General features: G+C 50.7%; 1 protein-coding gene across 2 annotated transcripts in view; it reads left to right on the plus strand.

Moving 5' to 3' along the window:
- The window catches only part of PLXNA4 (plexin A4), a 526156-nt gene that overhangs the window by 480963 nt on the left and 25632 nt on the right, over positions 1–19561 (plus strand). For both annotated transcript variants that reach the window (XM_033192850.1, XM_033192851.1), the window contains 4 exons: positions 26–294; positions 3390–3456; positions 4305–4451; positions 8967–9126. In XM_033192850.1, coding sequence (XP_033048741.1) covers positions 26–294; positions 3390–3456; positions 4305–4451; positions 8967–9126 — 643 coding nt within the window. The remainder of the gene's footprint in view (positions 1–25; positions 295–3389; positions 3457–4304; positions 4452–8966; positions 9127–19561) is intronic.

Consider the following 19561-nt stretch of genomic DNA (forward strand, 5'->3'; position numbering starts at 1 on the left):
TCACGACCCCTAGGTCTCTCTGCAGGTCCCGGGCTACCGGCAGGAGCGTGTGGAGAAAGGCCTGAAGCTCTTCGCGCAGCTCATCAACAACAAGGTGTTCCTGCTGTCCTTCATCCGCACGCTTGAGTCCCAGCGTAGCTTCTCCATGCGCGACCGTGGCAACGTGGCCTCGCTCATCATGACCGTGCTGCAGAGCAAGCTGGAGTATGCCACTGATGTGCTGAAGCAGCTGCTGGCCGACCTCATAGACAAGAACCTGGAGAGCAAGAACCACCCCAAGCTGCTGCTCAGGAGGTGAGGGTGCAGTCTGGGGCACCCTGCTCCAGCCCAGTCATGCACCTGGCTCACCATGCCTTGCAGGGAGACTGGGGTAGAGCTCCTAGGAGAGCAGTCACGTTCCTAAGTTCAAGGCACTAACTAGCCCAGAGCCAGGGCTACATTGCAGGCTCCCTGAGAAGAACCTGTCCACTGTCCTCAGGAGTCGAGGATGCATGGACTTGTTGGCTCACCCTCTTGTTCTCTTGCCCCTATGTCAAATCTCCATTTTTCCTACTCTGCCCTTCTACTTAATCTTGACCCTGTCTACTGCAATCTCCTCTCATGGAATCTTCAGAGGTCACTTAGACCATCCTCTGGCCTTATCTAAGTCCAAAGTTGGATTAGGAGAGAAGACTTGTGGCCTCATGCCATCAGGTGGCAGGGGGCAGCATCAGGAGCACACTGGAGCTTGTTAGAAAAGCAGAATCACAGACCAGGTACAGTGGCTTATGCCTGTGATCCCAACAATTTGGGAGACCAAGGCAGGAGGATCTCTTGAGGCCAGGAGTTCAAGACCAGCCTGGACAACATAGCAGGCAACATAGACCTCATCTCTACAAAAATTTTAAATATAAAAATTAGCCATGCATGGTGGTGTACAACTATACATTTCCAGCTATTCTGGAGGCTAGGACAGGAGGATCTTTTAAGCCCTGGAGTTTGAGCCTGCAGTAAGCCATGATCTCACCACTGCACTCCAGCCTGGGCAACAGAGCAAGACCCTGTTTCTAAATAAATAAATAAATAAGTGTAGAATTTCAGGCCCTCCCAGACCCACTGAATCAGAATCTACATTTTAACAAGGAACCCAGGTTATCCCAATCCATATTAAAGTTTGAGAAGCACTGAAGGAAAGTCCTTTGGTGATGTCTCACCCAGTGCAGCCCAGCGAGTGTTTCCTGGCACCTGCTATAGGCTCTAAATGGGACTAGAGTCCACCACTCAACACCCTGGAGGCCTCAGACTGGACACTGTTGAAACCTTAAAGGTCCCATGTAAAGACATAACCTTATCCTGTGACTTTGGCCTTATAGGAACTAGAAACTGTCTCACTCTATCAGCGCTTCTGTTTGAACTTTCTGTGCACCCTACGGCCATTTCTCCTCTAGGCCATTATTCCACTACCTTTGGCCTTGGCATATCTGAAGTTAGAAAACTCCCACATCATGTCATTTTGTCTAGCCATCTGCCTAGACCACTCATGTGCTGTCTGCCTGTCCCTCAGACTTCCATCTTTGGTCTCTGGGTCTAAGGCTAGGCTTCAGTGGTTCCCACTTGGTCCAGCAGATAGATTTGGCTTTCAGAAGTGTTTACTTCAGGATTTTTCCTGGAGCAGTGGGCATTTGCCTGCACAGCTGCAAAAGTCTGCTGCATATAAGAGCCAGCACACAGCTTTGGAAACAGCAAGGTAGATCATTTTGATTTTTGTTTTACTTTCACCATGCAGCCACCCACTGGCGTAATTCTAGGGTTGCCACTGCCTGCCAGAGCTCCCACTGACAACTTCCCGGCGTGCTCTCGCTCTGCCTCTGTGTCTCCCCACCTTTGTTTTCCATTCCTGTTCTCCTGGATGCTCTTGCTTCCTTCTGCTCTCCTTTCCTTTTCTTCTTCTTGCTCGTGGCTGCCTACCTCCTTTCAATATTCTTCCTTCTTTTCTCTTCCCAGCTTCATTTTGTGCTGGCAGCCTCCCAACTACCTTGGGATTTTAGTTATTAGCATTTTCTGGCAATTGCAACTTTAAACTCTATCCAGACATACCTGGATGGGCTGGTTTCTCTCTGGAACTGGCCACATACTTAGTGCAAGTTTGAATGTAATTTGTTTTCTCTAAATGGATGCAACCAAGAATGTCCTTGGGCTTACTGCACTGCTGCTGCATCTTCACCTCCAAAGTAAAGGAGTAGATGGGCTTGTGTTGTAGCATGAAAGACACAAGTTAGACTCAAGAATGAACTTTCTGTCATTGCAAATGAAACTCTAGAAGGGCTCCCAAGGGAAGTTCCAACGGATGTGGAAGCGTTCGCCATAGGACAGTTTGTTTGTTTGTTTGTTTGTTTGTTTGTTTGTGTTTGAGACAGAGTCTCACTCTGTTGCCAGGCTGGAGTGCAGTGGCAAGATCTTGGCTCACTGCAACCTCCACCTCCTGAGTTCAAGCGATTCTCTTGCCTCAGCCTCTCGAGTAGCTGGGGCTACAGGCACGTGCTATCATGCCCGGCTAATTTTTGTGTTTTTAGTAGAGATGGGGTTTCACCATGTTGGCCAGGATGGTCTTGATCTCTTGACCTCATGGTCTGCCTGCCTTGGCCTCCCAACGTGCTGGGATTACAGGCGTGAGCCACCGCACTCAGCCGCAATAGGACAGTTTTGACACAACTTGGGATGAGCTGGGTGTATGGCTTTATGCTGCTGTGAATACCAGGAGCCTTTAGCTCAGGTTGTAGGCTCAGTTTGGCCATCTGGCCTTCTGACATGGACTCTTCCCCTGCCACCTTTATTCCTATTCCCTGCCAAATTGGTACCTCCCCAGGAATTTGGGATTCTTTTTTTTTTTTTCACCCAAAAGAACACAACTAGCCCATAAAGTTCTCTAAGGTTATACTATTTAATAGGATAGCTTTGAGCCACATGTGACTATTTACATCTAAATTAGTTAAAAATAAATACAAGTCCAGGGTCAGTTCCTCAGACATGCTGCCACATTTCAAGTGCTCAGTAGCTTCGTGTGGCTGGTGGCTGCCATATTAGACGGCACAGGTAGAGAACATTTACATCATCACAGAATGTGCGATTGGTCAGCGGTGCTCTAAGGTATTCCAGCCAAAAACCCTCCCACAGCCTGACGCCCAAAATGTCATCTTCCAGCTTTGTAGGAAAAGCTTGTCTTACCATTATGGGGGCGTCTAGGAGTCCATGAAAGTCTTATATTCATTAGGATCTCAAGATTTGGCCTAAACGCTAGAAGCAGCAAGATCAATGCACAATTCCTCCCCAGCCCTTCCCAGCCTGCGGGCTCTGACTAGCTGCTTCTTTCTTTGTCTTGTTCTGCTGGTTCCCTCGGTGACTGCTGACAGGACTGAGTCAGTGGCTGAGAAGATGCTGACCAATTGGTTCACTTTCCTCCTCTACAAGTTCCTCAAGGTAGGGTTGGATGTGGACGTGTTTCTGGTCCTGCCTCGTTCATTCTCTGCAACATGACTGGGGATCCCTCCACAACCCCCAGTTCTCCCTTACTGGGCCTGGCTCTTATAACCCCACAAGAAATGGAATCCATCCTTATCATGGACTGTCTAGGAAAACAGAGGCCTGCAGTCCATCATAGCTCCAAAGACACAGTCTTCCTGAGGCTAGTTTCCTCCCTCCTGGCGAGGGATAGATGAACCCTGAGAGGCCCTGCATGGTCCCTAAAGCTGAATCCCTCTTTGAAGCTAAAAACAATTTGCCCATTATTTCTCTGCTTTTCCTCTTCCCTCTCCCAGCCCCAGACTTACTGAGTTTGATAAGGGCCCCGGGCCAGTGCAGAAGCCGCATGTTGCGGCAGATAAGCCAGGGATGCGCCTGGGAGGTGGAAGAGGCTCAGCTTCTAATTATTAACTTATGTTCTAAGGAGTTCGTGCCACCCAGGACTGACCTCTGCCTTTGGATGGGGCCTCTGAGAGAGCGGGGTTTGGCGGGGAGGAGGAGCTGAGAGGAGGGCTGGGGGGGGAGGGGAGGGGAGCGGGGGAGGAAGAAAGAGCCCTGGAGAGGCAGCAGTAGGAAAGGAGAAATGGGCAGAATGGGAAAAGACCCTGTGATCCAAAGAGCCAGGAGGAATGCCAGCCTGAAGGATGAGGAGTTGGAGAGAAGATTAAAGAGCTGAGTATAAAAGCAGGTGGGGGCAGGCGGAGGGACTTGGCAGGGGATGGAAGCCGCCCTTTGGAGAGGCAGGAACTGGGGGTGCACTCCAATGTTCCAGGAGCTGCTCCCAATGAGGTTCTTCTCACCTCCAGGAGTGTGCTGGGGAGCCCCTCTTCTCTCTGTTCTGTGCCATCAAGCAGCAGATGGAGAAGGGCCCCATCGACGCCATCACGGGTGAAGCCCGCTACTCCTTGAGCGAGGACAAGCTCATCCGCCAGCAGATTGACTACAAAACCCTGGTGAGCCCACCCATCTGTTTCCCCTGGGGCTTTGACAGGCGGGCTTCGGTCCTGGGTAGCCCTGCTCAGCAGAGGGGATGGTAGAAAGGCTGAACGGTCGCCTCTCCAGGTGTGTCTGCTGTGTGGGCCCAGCCAGGTGCTCCCCCTGTGTCTATCACCCCAGACTTCCTCTGTTCTTTTTCACCAGGGCATTCGGATTTGGGGACCAATAGCTCAGACACATTTGGGTGACGCTTCAGCCAATGAACTGGGGGTTTCCGGCCATACCAGTTATAGGGTCATAACCCTTGACCCAGGTGAACTCCTCTTCTGTCCTCCCAGCTTAGAGTCAACACTTTACAGCAGAGGTCCGTGCAGGCAGAGAGTGGGGGACAGAGAGGAAAGGAAGCTAGAAAGAGTTCCTCATAGTTCTGAAGCCCACACTGCCTTCTGCTCTAAGTTCAAATACAACTGTGACCCTAGCTGTATAATACAAAGCCAAGGTGGCCTGGTGGTGCAAGGCATTTGCCGAAGGAACATGGGGATCGCCTCCGTTAAGGTCAGGTTCCCTCACCTGACAAAAACAGCTACGCTAGGAGGCACCAAGGCTCAGCATTCAAGAGCATGGCCTTTGGGATCAGACAGACCTGTATTTGAGCCCCGACTCTGCCTTCGACCAACAGGGTGAATTGGGGCAGGTCCCCAATCCCTCTGAGTTTTGGTGTCTTTATTGGGAAAAATGAGAACACCAACAGAACCGACTAAAGTGGAGATAATCCTAGTTGTTCACAGTGAAGTTGTGCAGGGGATCCAATGGGACAAGATGAGCAGGTGGTGAAGCCCATGTCATACTCATGCCCTAGTGCTTGGTCACACAGGCCCCGCCTGCCTCTCCCCACTGTGACCGTGCGTCCACTCGCTGCTCACTGTCTTTTTAAACCCAGGGAGCTCACTCTCAGGATGTTTTGGAGATCATTGTGATCTCCAGCCAGCCCTTTCTCTCTGAGAAAGAGAGGACATGGAAGGATAGAGTATGAAAAGATAAAAGCTGAGTGTTGGGGGTGATATGCAAGTGGCACCCAAGAATGGAAGGAAAAGAGACAGAAGGGAATGATGAGGACGGGGAACAGACGGAGGTTCAAATGCAGAGGAAGCCACAGCAGGCCGGGGCATGGTAGGACTGGGAGGGAGTATGATTCCCGGACGACCCCTCCAACTGCTCTGAGTTGAGGGCAAATTCCAGACCCTGTGGCCAGCTGGGGAGACGGTTCCCACCTCTGAACAAAGCCATCCCTACTGGCTGGGAAGACTGCGACCGTGATCCACCTATCCAACTCTCATTTTCCAAAAGCCCCAGGAATCCCAGTAGACATCGGAACAGATTTGTGGGGATTGGCTTCCTTATGAAGATTCAAAGGAGCAGCCTGTGAACGAGGCCCCTGCTTCCTGGCAGTTACCGTCTGCTTGGAAGGAGAGAGAGAGAGGCTCCGATTAAAATGGAAAAGGGGGAAAAACCCTTCCAAAAATAGAGACCCGAATGGATTTCTTAATGAGATACAACTACTGCGTAAATGTCTTCCACCCCATCTTCCCCGTTCCACTCCCTTTCTTTCCTGTCTCCTCAGCACCTTCCCAATATTGAATCCAACACAATGAGTTGTAATCATGTTCTATCCCCAGATTGCAGCCTTTGTTCCAGAGGCCACAGTAGTGCTAGTGCACTGAGCTGATTTCAGGTGCCACAACTTAAAGAGAATGTGAGGACATTGGAGTGGTTCAGGGACCAGTATCCATTTAGGTGGGAACACCTGGGGACAGGAGCAGTGAGGAGAGAGGAAAGGAACTGTGGTTTTTTTGCCTGGAGAAGAAACAGCCACAGGGAGCTTTAATAGCCACCTTCAGGCCTGGGGAAGGTATTTGCACATGTGCAGGGGAGCAGCCCTTTCAGGGTGTGGGTGGACAGCAAGAAATCGTGCAGGACGGCAGCATACAGGGCGTGCAGACTCCAAAGAGCAGGCCAAATACAAAGATAGGGAGTCCTGGGACTCGGCGGTGGCTGGAGGATCCCAGAGTGCTATGGGCCTGCTAAGAGTAGCCTTGTCTTGGGCAGGAGAGATAACCACAGAGAGGCTCTAAGAGGCTTGTGGGGAGAGTGAGTGTACCACTTTGCAGTCAGGTGTGCCTCCTAGGGGTTTAGTGATTTATTGGATTGATGCTGGAGCTTGGACTGGTGTGGCCAAGGACCCTGCTAGTGGGAGTGCCCCAGTACCAACATCAGCAACATCTGGGTGCTAGAGTGCAAGATGCCTACCTACAAGCTCACTAGAACACTAGGTGCCCATGTGGAAGCCTGGAGCCAGGCAATACTAGATGCCTACCTGGTAGCCTGCAAGATCACTAATTGCCGGCCTGGGAGCCTGCTGGATCACTAGATGCCCACCTGGGAGCCTGCCAGAGTGCTAGGTGTCTGCCCGGGAGCCTGCTGGAGTTCTAGACATGCACCTGGAAGCCTGCAAGAGCACTAGATGCCCACCGGGGAACCTAGGAGCATTAGCTAGTTGCCTGGGAACCTGGAAAAATGGAGAATCTCAGGCCCCATCCCAGACCTCCTAGATCAGAATTTGTATCTCAACAAAGCCCCCACGTGCTTGTATGCACATTAGTGTTTGAGAGGCAGTTCCCTGGCAGAGAAATCACGAGGCAGCTTGTTCACAAACTAGCCAAGGAGCATGGGGGAAGGGAACCTGTGGGTGGAGTTCTGGCTTGGCCAGTGGCCAGGGGCTCTGTCCTTCTGTAGGGCCACTGTTTCCACTTTAGAGCGCCAACTCCTGCCCTGAAGTGCACCATGGAGTTGTTCTCATGAGGCCATGCTGAACTCCTGCAGCAACTAGAAATGCCAGGAGATTACATTTAGGTGGCCGCCTCTGCCTCATGAGTCCCTCAGAGGAGGGAGCCCAGAGCAAACCATGTTGCTGTCTTGGGAAGGCTAAGCTGCCCCACCAGGGCCCAGAGGACAGGACAGCACAGCAGGGGCTGCCAGGACAGCCCAATGGTCAGGCTTTCCTCGGCTGTGGAGCAGAGGGAAGGGGCCAGAAGACTCTTAGAAGGAGGGGAGAGCTGGGAGGAGGCACACGTGGAGTATTCAGGGCAGAGGTCTCTCCACCATTGTTTTCAGGTTAGAGCATTTTGAGGGTGAGAGTTTGGTTTTATAGATTTCAGGGGTTTTTTTTTTCTTCCCCTTCTTAATGGAATAAGCATGTTTCCATTGGAGCTCATAGCAGTCTAGTTGCTAATGAAAGACAGGTGCCCAGAGCCCAGGGTTCTGATTGCCACCACATGGAGCAAGAAGGGGGTGGAGTGGGAGAGAGACTGGTGTCTGGCTCTGCAAACCAGATAGGACAATTGGGAAATGCTTATGGGGCACAGAGGGAGTGAAATTTCCAAGAAGAAGAGAGACTCACAGAGGGCTTCCTGGCAGCAGGGCCCGAGGGAGAGTTCAGGAGCCCAGAAGGGGAGGGCCAGTTGGCATCAGTACCCCTAGGATGCCCAGCCTCTCTGCCCTGGATCTTGTGCCCTCACTTATTCCAGTACCCACAGCACCCACCCCCATTCCCCACCAGTCCGCCCAGGAGCCCACATGGTGCCGTCGATGTAGAAATATCCCACTGTGAGAACGGCAAGAGACGAAAAGCCTTGTTCTTTTTAAAGGAAAAGCCCAGAACTTTTTCAAGGAAAAAATAAAAATAAAAAGATAGTTTGGTGAAGCAGAGTTTTAACTTTTCCTACTAGTTCCAAACAGAGAAATGGAAGCCCTGAACTATGCAGTCACCTCTTCCCCCAATACAGGGGTTCAAGTTCAGGGCCAGGAAAGAATCTCAGGTGTCTTGAACCTGCAATCTTTAAAGGGCATCTTTTTATTTTTAAAGAATACATTAAGTGTCTTATAGATTTGCCAACCTCTAATCAGGCGAATGAAACCTTCACAAAATCGAAGCTTATGAAATCTTTGGAGAAAGAAGCCAGATTCCTATTAGTTCTGTGTGTGAGTGTGCATCCGAGAAGGAGTGACAAGAAGGAGACAGACACACATGGATGGACAGGGGGTTTCAGAGGTGGGCGAGGGTCTGGGTGTGCCGCTGCGACACTGCCTCCTGTGTGCATGTGAGAGAGATAGCACGTGTGCATGGATGCTTTGGTGTCTGTTCTGTTGCAAATTTCCCCCTCACTGCTTCCACATGCTTGGGCATTGTCCCTTTGAAAAATCAGGATTTTAATGAAGTTTGTTCTGACAAGGAGTGAAGTGTGCAGCTTGCACTCCCTCAAGGACATTGAAGCCAAGGCATTGTCCTGCCTACCCGAACAGGAAAGGGCAGTGGGCTTGGTGGGATCACAGATAGCCTGGAGCCACCCTACGCCTCCCCAGCCAATCCTGGAGAGGGGGAGCCGTTTAGGACGGGATCCCAGGGTGCTGCTGGGAATCTAGGAACTTTTCCTGCTACCCCATTTCATATCCTCCTCTCCCCACCTTTCCTTCAGGTCCTGAGCTGTGTCAGCCCAGACAATGCCAACAGCCCCGAGGTCCCAGTAAAGATCCTCAACTGTGACACCATCACTCAGGTCAAGGAGAAGATTCTGGATGCCATCTTTAAGAATGTGCCTTGCTCCCACCGGCCCAAAGCTGCAGATATGGATCTGGGTGAGTAGGCTGTCCACCCAGGGGCTGTCCTTGTGGCTGGTCCTGAACACACCTCACCTTCTCCTGTCAGCAGAGGCAGGGCTGGGGTAGAGATCCAAGGTGGAGAATCACTGGCTGGAGAGAGTCAGGCATGCCCGGACCCCCGAGGAGCCCATGGGGTTGCCTTCCTGGACTGCTTGGAATTGACCAGAGCTGGTCTGTGAACAGTTTGCAGAGAGGAGGCCACGAGTCACTTGGTAGTCTGTCAGTAATCTGCCTGGCAGGATATGCCTCTGGGGTCCTTTGAATAGCAGAGGGGTGGGAAATGAAGGAGTCATATCTGGAAAGAAAGGGATTTAAGGGCAGAGTCCGCTAGTCTGAGCTCCTGCGTCCCAAGGTCCTGCCACTACCTCTGTTGTCACCCGAGGCTCTTCCCTTCCACTCAGTTCCGTGGCTATAATTTTTGCTGAATACCTACAGCTTGAGGGAGCTGGATCAGTGATAGAGAATGGAGAGAAAGTATAGGGAAAATGAGATATGACAGCCTGCTGGGGAGAAGGATGACATTTTAACTCAATGTTCCATGAATAGATCTCCCAGCCTCTATAAACAAGAGCATGCTGGTTAGGGCCACCTGTACTTAGAGCCAGTTATGGTTTGCATAAGCATTTCATAGTATGCTATCTGGGGGAAATCCTCATGGGGAGCCCCAGGATCTGAAGAGGCCTGTGGGGAAGAGAGGTGGTTCCAGCATTGTGAGCCAGCATCAAGCACATCTAGATTTGAGTCCTGGTGCCTCCAAATCCTAGCTGTGTGACCCTGGTCAAGTAACCTGTGTGTATGCCTTAGTTTCCTAGCTGTAAATGAAGATAATCATAGTGCCTGCCTTGTAGTAAGAATTCAGTGAGATCATGCATGTAAAAGCCTCTTTAATGCAGTGTGTGGTCCATCATACACATTCAGTAAGTATTGGCTGCTGCTGTCACTGATTATGAGGATAATATAAGGATACTGAGTGTGCCTGTTTGTTGATGCTGGGCATGGAAGGAGAAGCACTGATGTGTGTATATGCTCGTATCTGGAGATTCCTGGCAACATAGTGGTGGGAGGACCCCTCAGACGCCTCTAATCCATCCATCTGGCCTCTAAGCTGGCTTTGGCTAAGCCATCCAAGACAGACGGGCGTCTATGCTATTTTCTAGAATCCAGAGGGAATTTTCATCGCCTCCCACTGCTTCACCCCACTCCCTCTGAATTCTGATGCCTAAAGATTCTTAGGATCAGGAAGTTGTAGCAACTCCTCTAAATTCTCACTTCTTCATTTAACCCCATCTTCTCTCTCTTGGCTCTTGGCTGAAGGTGTTTGGCCCTGTGCTCTGAGCTTGGATGCTGAGGGAGGGACATTGGGTGAACATGTGTCTCCCTCCACTGTGGAGGTGTCTCTGAGTATGCTGTTTCTGGGACACAGAGGAAGCCCATATGTGATGTGGTGGGGAGGGGTGTGAGTGTGTGCTCATGTGTGTGCCCTTAGAGTCAGACCAGACCTATGTGTCTGTGTGCATTTGATTTGCTTTTGCTGCCATGAAGATCCCACAGACTCACAGGGTGAAGGAATCTGTTATGGCCCAGTGGGAGACAGAACAGTTCCTGGAAGGAGGATTTTTGTGTTCCCCACGTCCAAACAATTGAGTGGGATACGCCTTAAAGGGTTTTTCCAGGGAGAATTGAGTTTGGTAGTGGAACCAGCTAGCACCCACTGTTCCTTTGTTTTATCTGTGGGCATCTTCAGCTTTGCAGGGTCCTTAATGCAATTCAGGTGGGAGGAGAGTCCACACAGAGTGGGACCAAGAGGGAGAGCTGTGCTAGGAGCAGGCTCCTTCATGCTGGAAGCTGAGATTGCAAAGGTGTGCCAGAACACAGAAGGAGCACCTGCATGCAGCTGCATGAGGAGATGTATGCTTCTGTGCTTAAGAATAGGTGATCTCCCATGGAGGGGCTCACAGAAGGCAGCCCCGTGAGCTTCGTCCTGAGAGTCCCTTAAATCACTCCCTTAAAAAGCCTGGGAGCACAAGCCCAGCAAAGCAAGTCTTTTATGGGATGCAGAGCCTCCTGAAGCCAGAGTTCTAGACTATCTGGAGTGGAAACAGCAGCAGCAGACAAAGCAGGCGCAGTCGCTCCTGCCATCCACCATGACGAAAGGAAGCCCAAGGGCAGCTCTGCAACAAGGGCCTGCCCAAGGGTGGCTGGTCTCCGCAGCTAGAGGCTGCACAAGCCAGGGAAAGGCTACCCACTTCCAAGGGGAAACAGGTCTCCAGTGCTCACCGTGACTGTTCAAGCTCCAGGCACCCAAACAAACAGAGGTGATCCCTCTGCCATCACATTTGCTGCTGGGCCACACCTGGAGAAATAAGCTCCCCACAGCAGGGACAGATAACAGGGAGAAGCAAAGAGAGGCCTGGGGCAGTTTGAACCTTAGGGCCCCCTCTCACTGGGAAGGGGCATCTCGCTGAGCTGCTCAGCAACGTCTCCCTGCTCAACCATGATGGATGCTCTTCTGAGAAGTTCCCTTTTTTCCTTTTAAATCCAGTGTTTGGAGCTGCCCGCAAAGCTCTAGGCTTCTTCTTACCAAAGCTAGATTGCATCGCAAGAAAAATGGGGCCTGCTGAGAGACCCAAATGCTTTTTCCACACCGTTCAATCACAGCCCCCAAGAGGAGAGAAAGGCAAGGAAAGTTGTTCCCATCATGTAGGTGAAAGTGCTTTGAAAGCCTAAGAGCAATTTACAAGGGTAAGGTGTGACTATTTATGCCAATAGGACGCATAGCACATTGGCGCTCACTCAGCCCCAAGTGCTGGACAGGGCCAAGACAGCACAGTATGGCCCCCGACTTTCTCCCCCTACCCGCTGTGCTTTCTTCTCCCACTGCTGAGGGCATCCAGCAAAGGTTGCCTTCCCTCTCCTGATGCCCAGCCCCTGGCACGGCAGGAGCACCCATCCCAGGCCAGCTCAGCAGGAAGCAAAGACATTTGGCACCACCCTGTCATTGTCCCAAGTAAATCCAGCCCAACCCTCCCCACTCTTGCTTGGCTTTTGGCTCCTGCCTTTCATCATCGCTGTGGCCCCTGGCTTTGCCTAACTGCTCACTCCTGACATGTCTATTCATTGCTCCTCAGAGCTCTCCCACTCCTCTCCCTCTACTCCCTCACCAGACTTGTCCAGGCATTAAGGAGCTAAGATGGGAAACCACAGTAGTAAGGGTTCTCCAAAGAACTAGAACCAACAAGGGTTGTGTGCGTGCGTGTATGCGTGCGTGCATGTGCGTGTGTCTAGAAACAGAAAGAGAGATTCATTTTAAAGAGGTGGTCACACGATTATGGAAGCTGGCAAGTCGAAAATCTGCAGGGTTGGCTGGCAGGCTGGAGACCCAGGGAGGAGGCGACATTGCAGTTCAAGTCTGAAGGCCATCTGCTGGCAGAATTCCCACTTTCTCAAGGGAGGTCAATCTTTGGTTCCAGTCAGGACTTCAACTGATTGGATGGGGCCTACATTATGGAGAGAAATCTGCTTTATTCAAAATCCCCCCCGGTATAAATGTTAATCTCATAGAAAGACACCCTCACAGAAACATCTCGAATACTGTGTGACCAAATATCTGGGCACCGTGGCCCAGCCAAGTTGACATGTAGAATTAACTATCCCCGGAACCGCAGGGCCCACCTTCGCTGCAATCTGTTGGAAGCTGGGGAAGGAAAGCGACCACAGCGGGAGGAGCTGGGACTGAGGCAGAGCTCTAAGGCACAGTGCCCAGGTAGCACTCCCCCTGCTACCCGTGAGGCTGTCCCCACAAGCAGGTTTACGTCCCTTTCCACTCACAGGTATCTGGGCAGGGTAGGTACCTGTTTGCCTCACTTAACTCTTCGACAAACATGAGAAGATCCTACCCTGTGGCCAGCTCTGTGCCAGGCATGGAGATGCCAAAGTGCCTAGGAGAAGTTATCCGCTTCTTAGCAGACTAGCAGAGACAGGACATTTTTCTGTCTGAACTAAGGAGCTCTTTTTCCTCCTCCCTTCACTCCTCAAGGGAAATCATTGGTGCCATTCTTTCCCCTGCACAGATAGAGAATCTGCAGCTCAGAGAAGCACAGTGCCTGGGCCCAGGTACACAGCAGGGAGGTGGAGAGAACTCCGATTCCCTTCACACGCAGTCTCCTCTGCGGCCCCCATTTCCTCTCCCTTCTGCCACTGTCCATGACCTCCAGAGATTCCTGTAGTTTAATGCAAATGCTCTATCAATAGCCCCAGAACTCCACCATCCTCTCTCTGTCTTGCGGCTCAAGTCGAGCGAGCTGAAAGGATATATTTTTTCAAATAAGTAATTCCTGTAGGCAATAAAAAGATACACTATCTTCTGAGTGAAATATAAAGAGTTCACAGCAGCTGTCTCCCCAGTTTGCATTTTCCTCTGCACCTGATGGGAAGGACAGATAAAGATAATGGGATTTTTCTTTCTTTTTTATTTCACCTCCCTCTCTCCCTGGAAGGTGGAAATGTAACAAATTGGATTGTGAGTGTGTCTGTCCTTTGTGCTTGGTGCCTGGAGCAGGGCATCCGGCTGCCGGGCAGAGCTGCTGCGAGAGAGGTCAGAGCTAGCAATCTTCTCTTGGTGCCATGCATATGAATGCCAGGGTCACCTTTCCTCCTTCCCACTGACACCACCTGCCTTCTAAACTCTTCTTTGACCCACCACACCACCTGGAGTCATGCCAGAGCCCTGTGTTCCACATTCAAGAATATCTACTAAGTTCTAGCTTGTCTCTCTCAAATCAGGAAGTGGGGCACAGCGTGCCTTTGCCTTTCACTCTCCAGGCATCCCTAAATAGCAACAACTGACCAGTGCACAGCACTTTACAGTTTACAAAGATCTAGTACCTTCACTGCAAAGAATGCACTTCTATTCAGGAACTTCTTCTTTTAAGCACCAGATGTCATAGTTCAATCATGTTATATTTGGGAACTTGCTGTCACAATAATTTTTTTTTTAACAGAACATTTTTAGAGGGTCACCCCTCCTGCTCCCAGGTGAATTTTCTGGCCTTTTTAGCAGATACACTCTGATCTTCTCTTGGCTCTCCTAGCTCTTCTCTGGTGCCTGCTCCCAGCACTTCAGCTTGGCCAGATGTTGAAGGTCTCAGGGCTCTCCGCCAGGTGTTTCCTTGGGGCTCCCTGCTGACAGGCATGCAGAGCCATAGAATCTTGCCTCCTCCTCCAGCCTCCTTCTTGGCCCAAGGTTTGGAGGGTGGAGTGGGCCCTGTGCAGGGCTGGTGTGTGCTTCTAGTGAGAACCTGTTCGCAGTGCCCCCAAGGTAAGGAAAGGTGGCAGGGGTGAAAGTCCAGGCATGTGGTCATGAAGGTTGTCCTGGGTAAACTGTGCGGGTCGATTTTGCTGGCTCTGCCTAGCCTAGTTGGTGCCTCCTTCCACCCTTGCCTTTCTTCAGCAGCCCTTCCTGAAGCTTCCTGGGATGGGTCTGAGGAGAGATGATGATAGGAAGACTGGAAGGGGAGTTAATGCAAAGCCTGAAGGGTCCCCAGCCTGGGGTAAAAGGAGGTGCATGTGCACACGTGTGTGCGCATGTGTGTGTGCGCATGTGTGTGCATCTGTGTGCGTGTGTGTGTGCATGTGTGTGTGCCTGTGTGTGTGTGCGCATGTGTGTGTGTGTGTGCATGTGTGGGTGCCCTTGCACCCACCTGCATATCTACACTGTGAGGGCCAGCACTACAGGGTGCTGTGCACCCTGGGGAGAGTTTGCCTCTTAGCATGGCACCCACTGGTGGGTAGGGGACTCTTCAAGAGTCAGACCAGTGGGGTCCTCCATGCCAGCATCTCCTTCCAGGTTGGCCTGTGGAGGATCTCAGCTTCCCACTGCCAATTACATGGATCTCCACACACTTGGAGGCAAGCCGGGTTCCCTCTACCTCCCCTTCCTAGAGACTCTGCAAGCACAACCTGGCCATCTTCTGAACATCCCTGAAACCCACACCCCTAAGCATCCCTAAAACACATCTCCACAGCCATCTCCTGAGCGTCCCTGAAACCCGCCCTTCCACACTGGCTTAGCTTGGGTCCTCACTGCTACTTCTGCTTTGAACAAAGGTGGCCATCCGGGCAGGGATCATGCCTCTTTGTCCCTCTAATAATGCTCTCCTCTCCTTATCCCCTCTCTGCTCTGTCTTGATGGCCTCAGCTCAGTCCCAGACACCTTGGCAAGGCATGCTGGATCTTTCTTAACTCAGGTCCTGACCTCCCTACACCTCTCCAGCCTCTCCTTTCAACTTTCTCCTGCTTAGACTCGTCGATCTCTAGAACTGTGGCATGAGTGTCACCTTTGAACCAGAACACTTATCCCCCTGGCCAGCCAGCAAACGCCCACTCATCCTTCACAATTTAACCTGGGCAGCCCTTTCCCACCAGCTCCTTGTAGCTCTTCCTCCCTGTCTCACCCCTGCCCTGACCACTGGGCTCTTGCACAGCCCCTCCACACAAGAAGTCTTCAACGGCAAGGGTTTATGTTTTACTCTGTTTTCTTGTTTAACTACCTCTCATGCCCAACTGGCAGTGCCCAGCACACTGGGGGCACAGAGTAAGTGTTCTTTGATGAATGAGTGAGCATGGAGCTGCAACACCTCCTGGACCTGGGTTCTCACCATGGAGACTGCGTCTTGTGAGATGGGACTCTAGGTGTCCTCTTTTGTAGGAGCAGGTGTTTGTGAGGAGTCACTCTGCCCCAGGATTTGCTTCAGCCCTCTCTGAGCTCAGCATCTCATAGCATTTGGTGCCTGGGAGGTATTTTCCGGCTTCTCACTGTGCCCTATGGGCAGGCAAAAGGCCAAAAGGCTCAGCCTTCATGGGAGGACTCTGGTCATTGGCTGAGCTGTGACATTGCCTCTTGACTAGTCCTAATGTGGTCACCTCCTACGGAGCAAGGTAGAGAATCAAAAGAGAGATATTTTTAGTGATATTTTTATAGGCAAGACAGAAGGAGCCCATCTGGTGAAAAGAGGGCTGGACCAAGCACTGGGGGACCTGGGTTCTATTTATTTTCATTACTGTTATTAAAACTAAGCACACATTGAATATGCAACAAAGCACAAAATTAGATACCGCCCTCACAGAGGGCCTCCTGAGGCTGATTCAGCCAGCCGTGCACACCATGAGAGGACTAGGGTGCTGGCCTTCATATCTAAGGTGGCAGGGCTGTCTCATCCTCAGCTCACTCAACCTGACCTTGAGATCTTTACTTCTGGGGTGGGGATGAGATTTTATGAGCCCAGCCATGCAGCTCAGGAGAGGGCACTGTTCCTGGGCTAGAGGGAAGCCACCTGCGATGGCCTTTGACCTTGGCTTTTCCAGGCCCCTGCTTTACTCAACAGAGCTCTATGGCTCAGACTTCTATTGAGAGAAGGTCAGGAAGTTGTAACAAGAGCACTCCAGAAAGCTGAGCCCATACCCACTATCTGATCTTCTTGAGATATTTTGTGATGAGTCTAGGGAAAATAGAGACCATAACTGGCCTGAAGAAGGGGTTTCAGGAAAGGAAGGAGGGCAGGTAAGTATGGAAGTGAAAGTGGGTTCTGGCCAACAGGGTAAAAGTAAGGAATTTGGGCCGAGAAGAGTGACATTAAGGGTGGGCTTTCCTTGTCAGCCTACTTGAATTATTCTGTGCCAGGGAATATGGGGCTGCCCACCAGTTATACTCCACCCTCTCTCCTCCATTCTGTGTTCAGCTGGGTGGTCTACCTGTGATCCTTTCTCCTTTCCTGAAAGCCTCAGGAATGGAGCTGCCTATACCTGCTGCCCATCCCTCTGGGCTCTCTTTCATCAGGACTAGGTTGTAGATGCTACAAAGCAATAATTTCAACTACTACTTTCTTCTTCTCCTTCTCCTTCTTCCTCTTCCTTTTCTCCCCCTTCCCCTTCTTCTCTTTCTCCTCCTCCTCTTCCTCCTTCTTCTTCCTCTTCCTCCTCCTCCTCTTCTTCCTCCTCTTATTCTTCCTCTTCTCCTTCCTTCTCTTCTTCTTTCTCCTTTCTTCTTCTTCTTTCACCTTTCTGATATTTCAGAAAAAAAAGCACATAGTAAGCAATTTTTTTTTCTGTCTAGGAGATAGCAAAACAATAGGCTTGAGTGATCTAAAAGTAAGCTAAGTGTACTCCTTGATTTCAGCCCCCTCTCTGTATATTGGCTTTTGGGGGAACATTCCTGACTTTTTGAGATAAGTCCCAAGGAGACATGACTATCTACCCAGTCTTTTTGGATAGGGGCACGGAGGTAGGTAGACTCTCATTCTCATTCTCATAATTTCTGGGAATGACTCAGGCAGGGTTGTTGAGTATGGCCGCCCAGGCTGTGCACTGCACAGCTCGAAGGGGAATTGTACATCATGGAAGAAAACCTGCCCTGGCACCCAGAATCAGTCACCAACTGTCATTGCCTAATACACCAGACCATGTAGTTTATTCGGATGCTCCTGAGATGTGCTACAATTCTTTATCAGCAAGGAGTACCAGTGCAGCTGCTAAGCTAGAGGGCTGTCTGTCCACTGGCACCTTCTCCTTCTAGTCCTAGCAAGCCCCATAGTCACTTCAGTGGAGGAGACTCCCTTGGGGCCCAGCCAGAGGACTTAGTGTCCAGAGCTGAGTTCATTGCATCCCTCTCCCTAGCCCAAATGTGAGGAAAGCAGAAGCTGGCTCCCTTTTGTGTTGTGCCTTACAGCTGTTCCTCCACCCCATGCAGCCTCTGACTTAACCAGGTGCCGCTCACTATGCAAGCAGGGGAAACTCACTGCCATATACTCCCCAACCCAGACTGGTGTCTGCCAGCATCCAACTGCACAGCACATCAGCTCTCTGGCCAGCTTGGAGAGATTCCTCTTCCTTTGCTCCAACCACTCAAAAGTGCATGCATGCATACCTCCATAAAATAACAAAACAAAACAAAAAAATTCAAGAAACAACACAATAGCAAGCAAAAATGCTAGTGACCAGATACCTCAGTGAGGCATTTTCCCCTTTGCCCATTAGCCTAACTGCCCCAGACCATAATCACCATGAGCAATCCCAGCTGTGACATCCACCGGACTAAGGGATGGATGGTCCCCAGAGACTTCCAGTGAACAAGCATATAGTCCCTATGCTTTCATTCCTTTGACCACCTGACATGAAGCTAAGCTCTAAATTAGGCAGCAGGGAAGCCCCAGGGACTACAGCCCCAGGGACTGGAGGCAAGGGGCTTAGATTTTAGAAGCATCTCTGTTATTCCAAAGGGCGTGCCATCTGTGAAATGGGATTGGCAGCACAGACCACAACAAATGCACAATGCAGGGAGGAATTGGTGCTCTCTGCCACGAATGTGGCTGGTTGTGGACCAGCCTTGGCAGGAGGGAAACGAGGAAGAGAATCTGAACATGTGGCTCTGTGAGACATAGGAAGAAATCCCTGGTGGGTCAAGCAGTGACTGCCAGGCCACTTAATCCAACAACTAACCATACTCTGAATGAGCCCAGCGTTCTTTGCACATTTCAGAAGTATCAGCATCTGAGAGGCATTGAGCAGGATCTGGGCTGCCTGGAAACCAAATGTTTGGCTTGTTGGCTGGAACACATGTTGCATTTGAATTTAAGAGGCTGTTTCTCCTTTCTGGTGTGTGTCCATGAGAATGGTATGTGTGCGTGCATGAGCTCATACATGTGTGTGCTGCATGAATGTATGTGTGTCTGACATGCACATGGATTTTCATGCGTGTACATTTGAGATAGGAATGTGCACTTCTGCACCTACACGTGATTTGTACCAAGTATGGTGGTGGGGGTTTGGCTGATGAGAAACAGCCTCCCATTTCCCCATGTGTGATCCATCAGTAAGCTCCTATATTGTAGGTGTTTGGGCCCATGAGAATAATATGGGGATGTAAGTATATCCTTGTAACATCAAATAATTACGTGTTGGATAGATTACAATGTTGATATCATTTCATCAACTTTGTGGGGAAGGGGACGTTCATGGGCATGAGAATGGGTTTTGCTGATTTTTTCCACACTCTTTGACCCAATCTCCCTGACAAGGGTGACACACCTGCCAGTTTCACCCTATGGCATGCACCCCTGGAGCAGATCTGGGGCTGTTCAGTGACTGAGCCTACAGCCTTGATTTCATCAGCTCTAAGAGCTTCCAATCAAGCAAACAATCCATGCTACCACAACTGTGCCACTTTGCATTTGCCTCGTGCTTTGTCAAAGCTTAGTGTTTTATTATGTGCCTCTTTTGTTTGGCTAATACTTTTTGAGCATCTACTTTTTACAGATGTAGCCATTCCTAGCAAGCAGATGAGCAGGGGTGGGTAAGCCCCATTTTGGTCACATAGTTTGTTGGGATCAGAACCAGAACTGGAACTCAGGGCCTCTCT

Source organism: Trachypithecus francoisi, unplaced genomic scaffold, assembly GCF_009764315.1.
Source record: "Trachypithecus francoisi isolate TF-2019V2 unplaced genomic scaffold, Tfra_2.0 Lachesis_group4, whole genome shotgun sequence".
NCBI classification, from domain to species: domain Eukaryota; kingdom Metazoa; phylum Chordata; class Mammalia; order Primates; family Cercopithecidae; genus Trachypithecus; species Trachypithecus francoisi.